Genomic DNA, 18,433 nt, shown 5'->3' on the forward strand with positions numbered 1-18,433 from the left:
GAATCAGATTCGCCAATGTTAATCATTTATAGTGAGTTTATTCACTTTAGAAGCAGTGACAGACTAAAACAATCAAAAGTTCCACTTTACGCAAGGAAATGTTACCAAAAGACTCGGTAGTCGTTTGGTTGACTGTTTGGCTCCCAAGCGAAACCGGAAGTGAAAGGCAATAACCCTCTTAGTTACGATTGCCCCCCCCCCCAAGCAACGTCAGAGAAACGCGCAGTGGCGCAAAATTAAGACAATTAACCATAGATTATGAACAATTTATATGACTTTAATAATAATCATTTGGCTATTAAGGTGAAAGGATAATGTTTTGTTTTGTTGTTGTTGTTTTTTTTTTTTTTTTTTTTAAAACACTGTTCATGAAGCAATGTTGAATTATTATTTTTTTTTTATAATTATAGCGAAAGTTGCGTCCACTGACTCGGTACACAATCAAACGTGATCCAATACAATCAAATCTGCTTTTACAAAGATAGTCATCTATCCAATATATCTATTTATTTATCTACTATCTATCTGTGTTTCCAAAGCGCCTGTCTTAACTATCTTCATATGTCTATTTGTGTGTGTCTGTCCAAATACTGGTCCGAGCAGCCTACCTATACATCATCTAAATAAGTCAGATGCTGCCTTCAGAGACAGTCTGAAATTCTATTCCGCCCCCGATTTGAAGCTTTTTTTTTCCAAATGTCCAACGTCTGGCTTTCTATCTATCAAGTGTCTTTTTTGCCCTCGTCCACCTTGTCTTTCTGCACTTCCTTGTCCTTGTTGTCAATGGTGGCGGCCTGCCCTCCCTGCGATGTGCCGGGCGTCCACTCGTGGCTTTTGTCCGCCTCCGCGCCCTTGGAGCTCTTCATCATGCCTTTGGCCATCTCCTTGCCCGTGGTCTTCAGGATGGCCTTCAGGCCCAAGTTGTCCACGTTGTACGCCGTCACGCCCACGTCGGTCACCGAGCGCAGCGCCGTGTCGGTGGCCTGGCCCGCGTCGTTGCCGTACCTTGGCCGCGAGGAGGTTAGACGTACAAGAAAACAAGTCAAACGTGGAAAAACGAAAATATGAAATTGTGGAATGCACTTTCTTACTTAAAAAAAAAAAAAAAAAAAAAAAAAGCTAAGCGCTGCCTCTTCAATGGATGTTTTTTTTTTTTTATAGCAGTTACCCCGTCAAGGCAAATTTTGTGTCTTCTGAATTTGACACACTACAAAGAAGAGTGTTGTTTACAACCCTGCCGAAAAAATGCTCAAGTATATAAAATGAGGCTTCAAAATCCTTGAAAAATCAAGCGCCCTCGTCTCCGTTCTCAAACACCGTGGGCGTGTCTGCTGAATGCCTGCTGAAAAATGGATGCTACATCGTCGAGCAACTCTCTTTCTTATGCCTGCACATCCCTCCGTGTTTGAGCTGCGAAAAACATATCCGCTTAAAACCTCCAGTGGATGGAATATACCCCCGCAGGGTCGCCGCAACAAGAGGCGCTAGCGACAAGCTATCGCTCAACATAACAGGGTGCAGCGTTGGCTGGAGGAGCTAACCCTCAGTCTTTAAAAAGTTACAATTTTGGATGAAATTTCAACAATTGAAAGTACCAGCACCCAACTATTGAATATAGATATTGCAAAACCCCACGTTATCACGCAGTTAAAAAAAAATTATGACCGGAAACTCGTGTTGTCGTGTATGTAGTCAATTATATTCAAATATGTATCGTGTACTGAGAAAAAAAAAATGCTGTATTCACTTTACAGGGTCTCTCAAAACATTTCTAAAAGCAGGCGCGACAGGACGACGAGCTTGTTTTTGATTTTCATTCATTTTGATTTTATTTGCGAGATTTGTGTTTTTCTTGAACTGAATGTAAACGTTTGCGATTGTTTATTTGATATACACGACACTACACAAAAATGAGGGTGAAAAATGGCACTTTTTGGGTCACGCACCATCCCTAACTTTTTGTGAGTAGTGTATGTATGGCAATATTTCAACCGAGCACTTTGAGTCCTCTCTGTGAGTGCTGTAAAAACCAAATTGACTTACATATTTTATCCACATTCCTTTATTAGTTAGCAGTACTTAGACACACCAGAAATGGGAGAAAATTGACTGGGGAAAAACTTCCAGTGACAAACTCTGCAAGCATAAATACATTACCAAAAAGCCAGGAGAAGGAAAGAAGTGGGAAAGAAGAGTTAGATGTCGCCGGGCGTGTTTAATAGCTTCCCTAAGCCTCTAAATCTGAAAAGATGCAAATCGAAGAACCAGATCAGGAAGTTCCCAAGCAGGAAGCGAGCACGGCAAGGTGAGGAGAGCTCGACTCACTTGTAGGTCACCGTGGCCACCGTTTCGGACGTCACGCTCTTGCCCACCAGCTTGGCTCCCGTCTCCAGGCTGGTCCACACGGTGGTGAAGCCTGACGTGTGCGTGAAAAAAAAAAACAATGTTTTTATCTGCCACCCGCCTCTCTGACCGGAGCCGGTTGCACTTGGCCACGTGAAATTTGGTAGCCGGGAAGTCAGCCATTTTTGTTTCTCCGTTTTTTGGCGTCATTTTGGCCAGTCGCACGATTTGGAAAATTCCGCACCCGAAGCCAGTTTCAGTTAGCGACGTAAAATTGGATAAAGGTGTCTATCGTGAGTAGACCGACAAAAAAATACAAAAATAAATAAATACTTAGGAACATGAAACTTGGTAGAAATGTCTATCATAAGTGGACGAGCAAAAAAAAAAAAAAAAAAAGTCATTTTGTGTGTTTGTTGAGTCATTTTGGCCATTTCGAAAATAGACACGTCTTGAAGATTTTGTCCTGTCTGCTACAAAAGAAAAATGCATCCCCCTGAGCTCGTTTTAGTTAGCAACTTGATATCTGGTAGCAATGTCTATCATGACTAGACCCTCAAAAAAGGCTCAAGAAGACATGCCTTGAAAAGACTTAGCAAGTCTGCCATTTTGGTTTGAAGAGGCAAATTTAGCCAATCACGTTGCATCATGGGCTTTTGCGCTAATGAGGAGGTGGAGGATGCAAAATGAGTGAAATAACGTTCACCTAGCAGGCTTCTGGCGGCCACAAATTTGGCTCCCTCGAGATTGGACGGCTCGCCCTCTTTGCTCTTCATGGACTCCGGGATCAGCTTGGCCCCGTGCTTCTTCACGTGAGGCGCCACCTTCTCCGCCAGATGTTCCGCCATCGTGCTCACACCGTCCACTGTCAACACACACGCAGGTAATCACGCGCTCATTTCATTTTTTACGCTACCTTTGCGAGTTCTTCTTGCCAGCTCACCCAAGTGCTGGCTGACACGCAAGGCGCCCCCGGTGGCCTGCTTGGCCACCTGCAGGCCCTTGGAGACCTGCGGGCTGACCTCGGAGGGCGTGTCCTCGGGCGTCAGCCGGTCCCGGATCTTCAGCGCCCCCTTCTGAATGACCCTGGTGGTGGCCTCGGCCCCTCTGACCACCTCGTGGCCCAACCGCGTCGCCCCTGGACACACATGGACGCCAATTTGAAAATGTAGCCCCCGAAGCTAGTTTTAGTTAGCGATGTGAACTGTTGTAGTCGTGTTTATCATGAGTAGATCCGCAGACACTCAAGTCTCAACAAGCCATTCCTGAAAAGACACAGGAAGTCTGCCATTTTAGGCTCATGTCATAAAACAGAAGACTCTAATATATCAGCGCCCCCAAAAAAATCGTTATCCTACTGTCAGATGAAGAAAAAAAAAAAGAACAAAAAGTTGCGTCTTCCTGTTTTGTCACCTGTCATGAGTCCCTGGCCCATCTTCTCACTCCAAGTCGGAAGAGGCGCTTTGACCCCCTTCTCGGGAAACACCACCTGAGGACCGAGGGGGACCGTCTCACTCAGGCTGACGACCTCGGAGCCCACGCTGTCGGGACTCTGCTCAAACAAAACCATCACCAAAACATTTGGTATCCGCGGTACGTACGCTTTGGTGTTTCGGAGTCGTACCTCAAATTCAAAGTCTCGATGAGCGCTTGGATTTCTTTTGTCAATACACCCTCGTACCGTGTCGTAGTGACCCACAAACACGCACCCACCTGCACCCTGAAGTCACTCAGCTGCGTCATGAGGTCCCGGAACATTTCTCGGTCGGCGGCGGGCAGCTGCGACGACAGCACCACGCCGACAGAGGCGCCCGGCACGGGTGCCAGCTTATCCGGCAGCATGAAGATGCCGGAGGGGGCCAGCAGCACCGGCGTGTGCCGGGTGAGCGAGTGCAGCCAGCCGCACACCTGCACGAAACGTGCACAAACGTTACATGATTTCCCCCCGCCCCCCCCCAAAAAAAATCGAAGAAAATAAACTGGCAAATATCCTCGCCTACAAGCGCTCAACCGTGTTTGCTCGTTTCCTCGAAGAAAGTGATTGAAATGATGATTTACTACAATTATTAAAGCTTAGTTCATCTATCTATGCCAGCGACGTATCGTGACAGGTACGACAATGAAATGCTTCTTCCGCCAGATGGCAGAAGGTCCAACGAACCTGCGGATCCATCTGTTGCCATTCCTACAGCAGAACTAAACAGGCCCGCATTTCACACTGTCAATAAAGTTGTGAGTTAATTGAGATCGTCGTGATTGAAGTTGATCAACATTTTGGGGATTTTTGTTTGGTGGTGTGCCGTGAAATGTTTCTAAGGTAAACCGCGCCTCGGCTCAATAAAGGTTAGGAAACACTGCTCTGACAAATACGTAAACTACATGAACAAATCTCGGTTAAACAAAACAAGTCTTGTTTTGTCAGCGGTCGGTCGGCCGCGAGTTTTTGCGGCACAATGACGAGCTGTGCGAAAGACAACAGAAGCGCTGACTCGTCCGTTAATGCGGCCATTGTGTTGCTGCCCAACAAAAGAGCGGCGAGTGTCAAGCGCGCAACATGGCAGCCGTCAACTTCTTTGTTCGGTGGTGGGAACTTGGAAGCAACCAAGTACAAGATACTCGGTTGCCTGTAAGTGGAGAACGCGATCCAGGGAGCGTTCATTAGATTCGGAGAAGCAATATTTGGCCAAATTCAAGAGAATTCTTTGATGTTTTCGGCTCCAAGAACGATTTGTGGGGAATGCGTTGTGCCTGACCCCCCCCCCCCCCCCGCCCCCTCCCAAAAAAAAAAAACATTCGAAAATGTGCAGTCTCATCTAAGTAAGGTGCATTTTTTTCAGTTATCATTAGCTAATTAAACATTAAAAAATGCTCAGTTCACAGTGTTAGCAGTAATTAGTTTAATTTCTTACTTTTAAGTTGAGTTTAGTTAATTAGTTAATAAGTTTAGTTAATAAGAGGAAAAGTATTTTGTGTGAAGATAAAAATTTTTTTAAATTGTGCCGAGTTATCAAAACTGGTATTTTACATAAATGACGACAAAACATATTTTTACTTTTTACTTTTGTACTTAAGAGTACATTTCAATCTTTTTTACTTTGACTTAAGTATAGTATGTACATCAACTTTCTATAAGTACAGAGCAAGTACTTTGCTATATGTGTTGTTATATTGATATTTTTGACATTTCTATTTCATATTGTGTATTTCAATGTTTTTATTTTGTGTTATATATTTGCAAGGAGTTTTCATATATTGTATTTTGTATTGCTATTTTCTGATTTTATTGTATTGTCAATTTCATATGGTTCTTTTATTTCCATTTTGTATTTTATACTGTATTTGTACTTTGACATGTACACTTTTATTTTGTATTTTATATTTTTGTCTCTCTATTTTTTTTTACATGTTTCAAAGATGTATATGTTCTCTTATTTTCATGATACATTGTTGATGTCATATTTCTATGTTTGCCTGCATGAATGTGTATCGATACTTGTTTTCTACACGAGAGGCTCAAAATATTAGAAATGCCTCTCAAGAAAATGCATTGATAAAAGTCAAGAAAGCACAAGCGTACTCACATCCAGGAAGACGGGCCCCCTCTCATCGGGCGGCTGGGCGTCAAAGCTGACGATGCGAAGGTATCCGGGGTGCGACAGGGCGCTCACCTGCCCGCCGGGGGCCACGAAGAACATCTGCACGCCGGCGGGGATGAGGAGCAGCTCGCTGGCGCTCTCCGACGCCGCCGAGCTCGGTCCGCCGGCCAGACTGCGGTGGCCTTCGGCGGGCCGGGGCGAGTACACCGGCGGCTGGGACATGGCGGGCTGCGCGTTCCTCGCCGGGAGGAGCGGAGGGATGGAGGGGTACAGGTGCTGCACGGGGTAAAGGCCGGGGGTCAGCTCCATGAGCATCCGCCGCCTCTGGCCGGGAGGGGGCGCCTGCGAGGCGTCCAGGGCGGAGAGGTGGGCGCTGACGGTGGCCAGGGCGCCCCGCATTCTCCGCTGCAGCTCGCGGGCTCGCTCCCACAGCGGCCCCCGGTGACGCGGCCCCCCGGTGGGCACGCCCAGGCCCTGCATGAGGTGCTGGTGGCCCTTGCGGTAGTACTCGGCGGCCTCGGAGCCATCGCCGCCTTCGTCCAGCGTCAGGCCGCGGCTCAGGCAGCGGAAGGCCAGCTCGTACTGGTCCTTGATCAGCAGCAGCTCCGCCGGCTCCATCACGCTGACGACCGCGCGACCTCGAGCGACGTCGCTCATTTCACTTTTCATTCTTTGACATTTCAACAAAAAGAAAGAAAGACTTTTGCAAATTCAAATAGAAATATACAACACGGGAAAACCTACACTCTGGAGAATATCAATATGAAATGGAAAATGGACAGTTCAAATGAAATATCAAATTCAATACAAAATGAGAAATACAAACCTATGCGAACGTCAGTTACAATAATAAAGATCTAAAAAAAAAAGCATAAATATGAAAAATATATATATAATAAGTGTGTGTAGACATACATATATATGCAAATATACACATAAAATACTACAAAATAAACAAGTAAATTAAGACAAAATGCTCAATAAAAATCTAAAAAATATAAACGTAAAATACTAAGTCTAATATAACTATCAGTATAACTATAACTATAAAATACTAAATTAAAAGGGAAAAAAGCAACATCAAATCATAATATTTATTAACCACGTAAAAATATAAATCGCTGGGTTAAAAATATGTATATATAAAATACAGAATAAAAATGTAAATGTAAAATAATGGATAACATAATAATACATATAGTACTATAATTCATGATAATATTCAGTTATTTTATTTCACACGAACATATATATGTACTATAAGTATAGTGATTCTCAGTGTGGTATTTGTGTACGTTTTACAGCAGCTTAAACTTTTATTTTAATCCAGTGCAGAACATTTGACTTGAATATTGAAGTATTTCATTTTTAAGTACCATACAGTTGCATGACATCTTTTGACAACTGTTCCTTCTTAAACATTTTGTCTTTAGCTTTCATGGGCAAAGTATTTTTATCGCATCATTATTTATGTACCCCCCCCCCCCTATATTTAAGCATGGTGTTAATGTTCAAACTGTTGTTACAGTGGCTTACAATAATAAACATACTTTTTAGGAATAAAAACCTCTGCCCTTTTTTTTTTTTTTTTTAAATGAACATTGAGGCTTACAACGCTCCTCTATTTGAAATTAAGTCATTGTGGTAGTACTTGGGGAGATAAGAATGAGCATGGCTGGAAACTTGTTTTCAAGTTTGAAAAGCACAAAATATATAAGTTTTAAAAAAAACAAAACGTTATCGGACAATTGAATATACCGCCTCGAAGTGACTTGTACACAGGCAACAGGTGCAGCCAGCCGAGTTCATGTTTGTGTCGCGTTCACCTGGTTTTACCTGCATGACAAGTGTCAGCTCGCCCCTTATTATTATTATTATTATGAGTATTGTTATTACTTTTACCCAAAACATTCTTACAGGCAGTGCCAGACATCTCTAAAGAACACTGAGCAGGAATTGTACATACAAGTCATTTAAAATCCTAATTAACATAGTGTGAAGTGGTAAAACACCCCCCCCCCCCCCCACCCAGCCAAAAAATAAAAAAAAGAAATTAAATTTAACTCACCTTGATTCTGTAGCGTTACTTCCTGTGGGATGGGGGGGGGGGGGGGGGGGCAAAAAACAAAACAATGTTATTTGAAAAGCGTCCTTATTTCACTCTTGAATGCTCACTGACATGACGACAAAGCGTGCGAATCATTTTGAAAGATTTCACCTCACCTGTCGCACCTTCGGGCTCCCCGGGCACGTCACTTCCTGCTTCTTCTTTGACAAGAAATAAACTGAGCCTGTACAAGTTTACAGTCCATGGCTAATTTCCATCTTCAGTCCCTGTGGACTGCGGGTGAACAATTCATTGAAAGAATACACACTTAGTTTAGCAGTTTATGATTTTTTTTTTACTTGTGACTCATGTGTTTAAAATGTAAGAGGGTGTGTGACGCGTGTCTTTCAATCAGGTTTGTCCTCTCTTGCGTGAGACGCGGCAGAACCTGAAAAAGGAAAAAAACAAACAAAAAAAACCAATCCACAATTGATTGACGTCCAATTAAAGCGGAACCTCAAAAAAAAAAAAAAAAAAAAAAGGTCCCAAAAGTACAGAGAAATGATCCGAAAAACCTACCAACAACTGCTCCCTTTTTATAATAACTAATCTTCCGTGACAGGTAAGACTGCACAATTTGGCGCAAATGTTTTTTTTTTTGAGGTGTTTAAAAAAAAAACAACATAAAAAATGAAGTAAAAGCATTAATCTGAGATACTACAACGCATAATAAAATATATAAAATGCTAAATAAAAAGTATTTTAAAAAACACCAATTAAAATTAAGATATAGACATAAAATATGTTTTGAAATAGCAACAAAAACTACTGAAGACGTTCACTGCCATTGACGGCTTTAGAAGCCAAATATCCATGTTAACTGGGAAGGCTGACAGTAAGAAATCAACATCAAAACATACTAAATAAAACCAGCACAAGAATAGTAAACTATTAATAAACGGGCTGGCGTATGAGGTTTTCACAGGAAGTAAGTTGGAAGAGCCGAACTATATTGTACGTTGTAGTTAGGCTCCATGTGGAAACAAAGGCGACATAAGGGCCTTCGCTACTCGGCTGCTACCGGGTGAGGGCGCCGTTGATTCTGGCCCGACTCGTTGGCGGCCTAAATGCGCTGCCGAATGAATACAAACAGAAATTAAGCAGGAAGAATGCTAAGTTCAATTGTACGGCGTCTACATGTAGAAGCAATGCAGACGTAATTGATTTCGCTTTCCGACGACAACATGCCGAGGGCGCCGCTAATTCAGGCCCGACTAGTTCGCTGGCTAAACAGGCTGGCCAAGAAATCAAAAAGGAACGTAAAAAAGAAGCAAGCAGAGTGCGAAAAGGGGCAGGATGGGGTTCTCTGTGACGGCGGCGGCGGGCGGGGTCAGGCGGAAGCTTAGCGCCATCTGGAGGAGCTGCCGCGTGGTGTCGGCCATGATGTATGCCAACTCTTGCGTCTCGCGTGGCAAGACATGCTCATACTTGCTGTGATGTCGAAGGTCAGGCAGGGTTGAAACCAGGTGCGGGCAAACCTTTGTGCTCAAGTTTGATTTTAAATTCATGAATGGGTTCATTATAATGAAAACATAGAAATAGACAGATGGGCCGGGTCACCATTTGAAAATGAGGTTAAAATAAAGTTTTAAATTGCATGTAAAACTAAATAAATGTCTCCTGGAACTATTAAACTTTGGCGCCATCTTGTGGCCACTCGTGGCATTGCAGAACGATTACAGCAATAGCTAATAGTGTCATTTTGGATCAAGCTCATTGTTTGTGTGTGCACGCCTCGGTAAACAAACCGGAAGAGTCGTCCTTGTCCAGGTCCGAGGCCTCGGCCTTTGGAGATAAACTATACTTGTCGGTAGTTTTACCTTCTGTTTTTTTTACTTGTGTATTTTTGTCAAGAAGGGACGCTAATCCATTCTGCTCGCTACTTTCGTTATTATCTAGAAAGCGTTGTTGCTTGCACAGTCTATTTGTTTCGGTCCGTCAGAGTGACTTCTGTCACAGGACTTTGTTTGACCAATCCAACGTAACCACCAGTGACGTTTGACTCCAATTCGCCAATCAAACAGAGCCTGGCAGTCACATGACTGCACAGAAGTCTTCGCGGCCCCACACAGACGCAAAGTTCTCAAAGTGTCTTATTTACGTGCATACGAATCTATATCGATATGAGAGGTGCAACAATTTATCGACAACTCATCCATTATCAAATTCATCGGCAGCTATTTTTATAATGAATCGTTTAGTGACATTTTTAAATGTTGAAATCTAAATTGTCCAGATTTCTATATTCCTCCGTGAAAGCAGACTGATTATCATGGTGTTTATTCAAAACAAGACATTTCCAAACATCTGCTTTTACTTTGGAAAACAATGATCAACATTTTGGCCCGTTTTATGACACCTTACGGACCAAACCGGTAACGGAATCGTAATCAGTTTATGTAGAAAGGGTTGTGCGCAGCTGGGAGAAAAAGAAATCCGCAACGTATGCACAGCACTGAAGATAAAGAAGTAAGTTGGCAGAACTCATGGATTTTGAGTACTGAAACGGACGTCAGCATTGCTTTTTAATGGGGTGGAAGTTAATTCAAGACCATTTCCTGTTGATGTTGTTGTTGTTGATGTTGTTTGATGAAAAGCATTTTTTCAGTGTAAGTGATACGGTCGGGCAAAAGTAACGCATTCATACTTGAGCACAACCTTTGGCTACTCTTCCCCTCTGGAAACGGCTGACGGGAACGCACGCTCGCACGACTCTGTGAGCGACGGAGCCGACAGCCGTCGGCCGGCGAGGCCTCGCTCGACTCGGCGTGCCCCTCGCTGCCGGGGCCCATCTTGGAAGAGGGAGATGTGTGAGCGGAATGCGAATGGGATTCATAAAGTTGCTTTTCTCACAGTGTTGAGCAAAATATTAGAAAAAGCTCCAAGTCATCGGAATCAACTTCCCGTATGTGCGCATGGGAAATGAACAGTATGTAAAGGTTAAAGCAAATGAGTCAATATCATCATAAGGCGGCTTGGAGACTTCCCCAATTTACCCCCCAAAATGGTGGGATTTTCCCAGCGAATTTCATATTTATTGTATTAAATAGACACGGTAGACAATGACAGGGTGGACAATATTTGCTAATGTTAGCGTTTTATCAGCACATGGTGGACCTTCACTTAGCAAGTCGACTGTGTACTGTTTGACAAATACGTTTCGGAACTCGGAAAGCTTTTTACGTCAATTGATATTTTACCAGTGGCCACCACGTAGCTCCGCCCCCGTATCCCGCTATAACACAGTGGACATGTCAAGCTTGACAACATCCGACTGCACGCATAATATGAGGAAAATTACGAACCAAGTGGAAATATTGACTGTGCAACTAGCCACTGTGTCAGCCTCCTTTAAAGAAAGACAAAATAATGTCACTGAAAACATCAGAGGGTTTCTTAAAGGGCAAGTACCTCAAAATAGCAGAGTGGACAGAAATTTCAGGGACCCATGCAAAATGTCCTATTATGATCATTAAAAATGAAATATACACAATCAAATAACTTGTTGCGTACAGCAAAACCATGTAACAAAATGTTTGATTTACTATCACTGAACCACTTATTCCCCACAATGTATAGTACATCTTATATATATATATATATATACACTATAAAATGATATATATATATATATATATATACACTATAAAATGAAGGAAACATATTTTAAAAGACTTATCATCACACTAGCCTCTGTTTGGCCACTTCCTTATTCTGCTACAGTTTCACGATGACTGAATGATTTTGACCCAAACATCAAATTAATTAATTAGAAAATTAATTAATTCATTAATTAATTAGGACGACGACCATGTGACCACTTTTTTTTTTTTAAACCCATCAACGTGTGCGCGCGTACGTGCTTGTGTGCGTCTTTTTGTGAGTGTGTGTCATGGTGTACGTTCACGTGTGTAAAATTGAATTTTATGAATGAGAGGATGAGATGTGTGTGTGTGTGTGTGTGTGTGTGTGTGTGTGGTGCTGATGCGAGAAAAAGAAGAGCGAAAGAGAGAGTGAGTGAGGAGGAGGAAGGGGAGAGTGTGGATCAGAGCAATCGGGCAGCGGAAGACGAGACACCGAGATGGATTGAGGTCCGGCGGACAATCAGGTTTGCTTCATGACTTCCTGTCACTTCTTTTTCATTTCTACGAGACTTTATTGGTCGCGACCTTCATTATGTTCGTCTTTATCAGAAAGAGAGGATTGCGCAATCGTGTTCACAGCATGCTGAGACATGAGCGTAAATAATCAAATGCTGAGCGGAGCCAACCAAGTAGTGTTCGTGCAGACTCACGTTTGAGGCGAGAAATACACATGCTGAGGACTTGGGCATCAAGCGAATGACATGCTGAGAGATGACTCCATTTGCAGCACACGTAACAACATGCTGAAAGATGAGTGTTATTGTAGACCAATAGTTGTGCATAATACCAATGTTAAATCAAATACCCAACCCAAGCAATCAAATTGAATACATGCTGAGATACAGTGCGAATGCAGTGGATGATTTGCAGAGACATAAGCGTTGTTGACCGAAAGAAATGCTGAGAGATGATTGAAGGTGTTGCAGTCACCGTTGCGCACAGCATGCTGAGACATGAGTGCAGCACCTCATGCGGATGACATGCTGAGAGATGATCGAACATGCGCCACACACTCAAACGTGAGTGCAGTCGTCAATTCGATAGGTGAAATGCTGAGAGATGATCAAACTTGCACCAGATGCTCAGGCACGAGTAGGGAGGGTTGACATGCTGATGAAAAACCAACGAGATGACATGCTGAGTAATGACTGACCACTCATGCACAACATGATGCATTCGTGTAGTTAATCGAATGCTGAGTGTACGCTTGTAGTCAATAAAAAGGTGTGGCATGCTCAGAGATGATTGCAATTCCACATGTACAATGTGCTGAGACGCGAGGGTTAGTACTGCGGACTCACGCTTACGGACAAAATACTAAGAGATGAGCACAGTAACACAAGTGGGCAACATGCTGAGACACACGCATACACATCCCCCAAATGTCATGACATTTGGGCACATCAATCGTCTCCATTATCCATGACGTGAGGATTCTCTGAGGAGAAAGTGTGACTGAATATTTGTCCATGCTGAACAACAAATCTTTTAACCACTGAGAAGCACAAAAAACATGCACGAATCTAACTGCACTAAGCGTACATATACAAAACGTACGTGGACTTTAAAGAAAAAAAAAAAAAAAGAAGTTCCTTGATTATCAGCTGATACATGCTGAAACATTGAGTGGTGTCACTCAACTGGATGACATGCTGAGAAACGAGTGAGAACATGCAGTGCATGTACAACATGCTGGGAGATGAGTGCAATTCATGAAAGGGATTACATGCTGAGATGAGTGTAATCGAAGAGATGATGCTGAGACAGTGTCATCAACCAAATGGGTGAAATGCTGATAGACGATCAACAGAGTGCAGTCACGCAAGTGTACAACATGCTGAGAGATGAGTGTGGTTAATCAAATGGAAGACATGCTGAGACATGAGTATCAGCAGCCAATTGGGTAAAACGCCTAATAGACGATATGTAGTCATACTAGTGCATCACATGCTGAGAGATGAGTTAAGTAAATCATATGCTGAGACACTAGCGTCATGAATGAAATGGGCAACAATGCTTGAGAAACGGTCACCCGTGCGCCACATGTTGAGACATTTGTGTAGTCTTTCAAACGGATGACATGCTGAGAGACGAGTGTAGCTTCAAGGGATCATGCTGAGACAGGAGTGTCGTCAACCAAATGGGTGAAATGCTGATAGATGATCGAAGTGCTGAGAGATGAGTGGAGTCACTCACTGGGATGGCATGCTGAGACATTAGTGTAGTCAATAAAATAGGGAAAATTGTGAGGCACGATCACACTAGTACACAAAATGCTGAGCGATGATTATAGTTAATCAACTGGATAATGCTGAAACCTGATTATCAGCAATCCTATAGGTGAAATGACGGTCCATCACATGGATGACATGCTGAGAGTTTAGTGTAGTCAAATGCATGCTGAATTATTAGTCTGGTCAATAAAATGGATGAGATGCTGATACAATAGCGTAGTCAATAAAATGGGTCAAACGCTGAGACACAATCACACAAGTGCACAATATGCTGCGAGATGAGCGTAGTTGACCAAATGGATGACGCTGAGACATGGGTGTCTTCTACCACATGGGTGAAATGCTGATAGAAGATCGAGATTGTGCCGTTACACAAGTGCACACCATGCTGAGAGATGAGCGTAGTCAATCAAGCGGATCATTTGCTGGTGAGAAACAAACTAACGGAGATGCCTAATGTGTACTAGGGGACGATCGTGAGCCCTTTTAAAAGCTAGCCGTGCCAGTAAAACGTGTGACCTGCAAGCCCGGTTGCCAGGCGACAAAAAGCCTGATTAAGAGCAATTATCCAGCACTCGAGCTCACAATGAACTCGCAGGGAAGCAAACAACGCGCGTCACCACGTGGGCGACGCACAACCGGAGACGAAGGTGCGAAACTAAACGGGAAGTGACAACAATAGGATTCTTGCTCTTCAAAAGCACTAGTCTAGTTTTTCTGTCAGGTCTCACGTGAAAGCGAGCCGACCTCATAGGATATTAGTGGGATAAGCGCCCCCCCCCCCCCCCCGTTGTCAGTCTTCATCATAGAAGGAACAATTTCAGGTTCATGGATTTAAAAATATATATTTTTTTTAATATATATTGTGGAAATTGGTTTCTTAAATGAAAAAATAAAATCATTGGTGAAAATATGAAGAATTCTTGTACCAAAACATATTGCATTTTGTGGTCAAAAATATCATTGATAGTCATTAACTTTTATTTTCCCTCTTGAACATTTTTTTTTTTTTTCTTCTCAATTGACAAGTCACATTACTGGTGGAAAGTTTTGATCAGATTTTTCTGGGTCTCTTTTATTTTATTAATTTTTTTTTTTTTATATCACAAAAGCCTGCCATTGTAACAGGGGTGTGTAGACTTTATACACACCAGATAGTTTTTTTCTGATGAGATCCTTGACTTCTTTGCGTTGCAGTTGGGATGGACCAAACCAGAATCTCCCCGATGGGAAACGGAACTTTCCTGCGCTTTTCGCCGACGTCAGTTTCCGGATCGGCGTTGGCGGGCGAGGCCGGCGGTGTCTACGTGTACGTGTGGCTGTTCCTGGGCCTGCTGCTGCTCCTCCTCAGCCTGCTGGTCATCGCCCTCCATAGGCTGAAGAACATTATCTCCTCCTCCTCCTGCGGCGAACCTCGAGGCTCCTTCGCCAACGTGGAGATCTGCAGCATCACGTCCTCGCCGAAGTCCACTCCGTCCTCGCTACGCGCCTGAGGCGCGCACATGGGCAGAAAAACACACGCGCAGCCATGCTGCAAAGACTTCTGGGAAATGAAGTGACTATTCATGAAGTTGTAAATAAATGTTTAAAAACAAACTTCACAGGCTTGTGTGTGTCTCTAAGGTAAAAAGGGTGGAACCACCATGAACAAATGTATTGTGACAACGTTTTTCTATTTTTTCGCATAAATATTACACACAACGTAGTTGTTTTTTTGTTACAATATTTAGTGCTTCATGGCATGTATCAATTTGTATTTTTGTATTTTTTATTTTTTACTAATCAACATTTTTTGTGACCAAATTTGTGTACAAAAATTGCAACTTTTGGTTGATAAATAACTTTTGGGAATAAAAATAAATAAATAAAATACAAATAAAAAAAACAAACAAACATATTATTAAATTATTATTATGTTATATATTTTATGACAACATACAGCATTTCCAAAATGAAAATGTTTTTTTGGGTGGCCTAATATATAATTTGTGGCATTTTCGTAAACAAATACTGCACTTTTGTGGTCAATATAGATATTTTTTTACAATGTATAGAATTTTGTAGTAAAATACAACTTGTTGTGGCCAATATATCATTTGTGTAACAAAATTATTATTATTTTTTTTGTGGACAACCTTTGCCTTTCTATGTACAAATATTGCCCTTGTGTGACAAAATATTTGCACAACAATACATTTTGTGGACAACCATTGCATTTTTGTGCACAAAGAAAGCACTTTTGTGGACAAATATACAATTTGTGTGACAACATCTAGCTGTTGGTGGAGCAAATACTAGTACAAAATAGACGGCTTTTTGAGGATGGTTGCATTTTTGTGGACACATTTCGACCAATTGTAGCCAAATGTATGATTTAAAAACATTTTGTTCCACTTTGGTATCAAAATGTCCCAAAAAAATAAAGTAAAAAAATGTGGGCAACCATTACATTTTTGTACACAAAAATGTGGCCAAATATCTCATTTGTTCCAATTTATTGTTCCAATTTATAAAAAGTTTGGGAGGCAAGGAATTGTTTTCACTAAAATAAAACATTTTGTGGCTCTTTAAATTTTTGTGCACAAATATTTTTTATATAAAAAAAGGTAACAATATATTGATGCTTTTATTCAAATAAAAACAAAATTAAGGTATCGGAAGTATCAAAAGATACTCAAAATCAAGTCATTTGGAATCGGGCGCCAAAAAAGAAAAACGTGATCAGGACATCCCTAATCAAGATGACGTGGTCTTCGTCATCATTTTTTCCCACCGCTCAGGGATGTCGTTTTGTTTTTTTTCCTCCAAATGTGTCGTTTTGTTCATGTGACGGCTCAAATCTGTCACGCTTGAAGTGCCGTCAGTGTTCTCCGCTTGGCTAACATTCCGTCAAATCCGGACCAAGTAAAGAAAATAAGTCAAATGTGTTACGACAGGCGTGTGAAATGCATCAATCAAAAAGCCAAGTCGTCAAATTCTTTGCATAATTTATTTTTCTTATCATGATTTTTTTGTCCAACTCACATGTCATATTTTACATCTTTGCAATAAAACATGAATACAATAGTTTTTAAGGGTTTCATAGATCCAAAAATATTTCACCTTTTTTTTCTTCTTTATTTGTTGGTTTTTGGATGTGTGTGTGTGTGTGTGTGTGTATGTGTGTGTGTGGCTAGAGTTACGTGCGTGTGCACGCTCGTCATCATATTGCTGTAAAATCTTCACACGTGAGCGTTTAAATACAAACATCGATGCACAAAGAATTCATCCCGGCCCCGGACGAGAAGGAACCAAAAGAACCTGGCCCATCATAATAATAATCGCAATCATAACAATTGAAGCCCCCCAATAAGAAACAAAGCCTAATCATAAATAATGGCGTGTGATTGGTGCAAAGTGCAAATACAAAAACAAAACAAAACAAAACAAAAAAAACTTGGTTTCTTTTTAAATAATATGAGCACGTGGGCTGCTTTTCGTGTCCAAACGGGCCGGGAAAAGTGAGACATTTTATGTACATATTTGACATGATGATCACCAAATGTAGGAAAAAAACAAACAAACAAAAAAAAAAAAGAAATAATCATAAACATATGGGAAGTTGGTTTTATGGGCGGGGGGTGGTGGGGAGGTTGGGGGTTCTTCAACCTGGACGGTAACATCTCCGGCAAAAAAATGATCACCATCCTCGACCTTCTTACCATCATCGTCATGGTTGCCGTTATTGTTATTCCACACTATGTTACATACAGCAATAAATTAAAGGTCAGAAACCCGCAAAAAAAAAAGAGAGGCCGAGGCGTATTTACACCAAAGTAAAAGAATAAAAATCCCTACGTAAAAGGAACTGAAATGAGCCCGCGCAGATCATCTCCGCAAAGACTGTCCGGCTCACTGAAGCGTTAAAGCGGAACCCCGAAAACCCAAAACCCAAAACGTGACCCGCCAACACTGGCGACCAATCCGCACTCTGTTGAGTGTCGTCTTTGGGCCGGGTGCGAGTGCGTGTGTGTGTGTATATGTTTATATGCGTGTGTGTTTGTGTGTGAGAGTACACACAGTCCCGTCAAAGGAAAGAGAACCTCAAGTCGTCTTCTTGTGTACCTGGAAAGTTGTTTTCCCGCGGCCTCAGTAGCGGTTCTGATGCTCGTAGTGCCAGCGGTTGAAGTCGATGTTGAACGCCACGATGCTGCCGGACGCCATACCGGTAATTAGCGTCCTGCGGTCAAAATAAATCAATAAATAAATAAATGTTATAAATAAAAAAGTCTGGTGACGGCTTCCCTAGTAAGGGTTTCCCTAGCAACATCTACCCCACACAGCAATAGTTTCCGACTCGTCATCTTTTCCGGCAAATGTTTCCAAGACCAACAATAGCCTCAGTTTCCTTGGCAATAGTTTACTTATCGACTTCCTCAGCAACTGTTTCCCTCGCAATAACAACGGTCTCCATGACAACTGTTTCTAGTAGCAATTTAGCCGGCAACAGCAACATTGTCCATGTCAACT

At 42.1% G+C, this 18,433-nt stretch overlaps 3 protein-coding genes across 6 annotated transcripts in view; 1 reads left to right on the forward strand and 2 right to left on the reverse strand.

Moving 5' to 3' along the window:
- Window positions 1–18: 18 nt before the first annotated feature.
- sparta (spartin a) lies at window positions 19–8,335 on the reverse strand. Of its 4 annotated transcripts, XM_061701894.1 has the most exons (10): window positions 8,163–8,335; window positions 8,008–8,029; window positions 5,925–6,609; window positions 4,057–4,251; window positions 3,757–3,895; window positions 3,287–3,481; window positions 3,050–3,208; window positions 2,326–2,416; window positions 2,158–2,241; window positions 924–1,005 (listed from the first exon to the last, which is right to left on the reverse strand). In XM_061701894.1, the coding sequence occupies exons 3-9, from the start codon at window positions 6,606–6,608 to the stop codon at window positions 2,196–2,198; spliced, it is 1,509 nt and encodes a 502-aa protein (XP_061557878.1). In that variant the 5' UTR covers window position 6,609; window positions 8,008–8,029; window positions 8,163–8,335; the 3' UTR covers window positions 924–1,005; window positions 2,158–2,195. The 4 variants fall into 4 exon arrangements, with proteins under 4 accessions (XP_061557876.1, XP_061557875.1, XP_061557877.1 ...); XM_061701892.1 differs by lacking the exon at window positions 2,158–2,241 and having other exon boundaries at window positions 19–1,005; window positions 3,757–3,832; XM_061701891.1 differs by lacking the exon at window positions 2,158–2,241 and having other exon boundaries at window positions 19–1,005.
- A 1,007-nt stretch (window positions 8,336–9,342) lies between these two features.
- LOC133416372 (serine-rich and transmembrane domain-containing protein 1) lies at window positions 9,343–15,417 on the forward strand. Its single transcript, XM_061703224.1, has 2 exons — window positions 9,343–9,457; window positions 15,122–15,417. Exons 1-2 carry the CDS (start codon window positions 9,343–9,345, stop codon window positions 15,415–15,417), a joined length of 411 nt encoding a protein of 136 aa, XP_061559208.1.
- Window positions 15,418–16,894: 1,477 nt separating this feature from the next.
- nbeaa (neurobeachin a) overlaps window positions 16,895–18,433 on the reverse strand; it is a 67,729-nt gene continuing 66,190 nt past the window's right edge. The window contains 1 exon segment of the mRNA XM_061701886.1: window positions 16,895–18,143. Within this exon segment, the coding sequence (XP_061557870.1) occupies window positions 18,053–18,143 (91 nt within the window). The 3' untranslated portion in view covers window positions 16,895–18,052.

Source organism: Phycodurus eques, chromosome 17, assembly GCF_024500275.1.
Source record: "Phycodurus eques isolate BA_2022a chromosome 17, UOR_Pequ_1.1, whole genome shotgun sequence".
Classification (NCBI taxonomy): domain Eukaryota; kingdom Metazoa; phylum Chordata; class Actinopteri; order Syngnathiformes; family Syngnathidae; genus Phycodurus; species Phycodurus eques.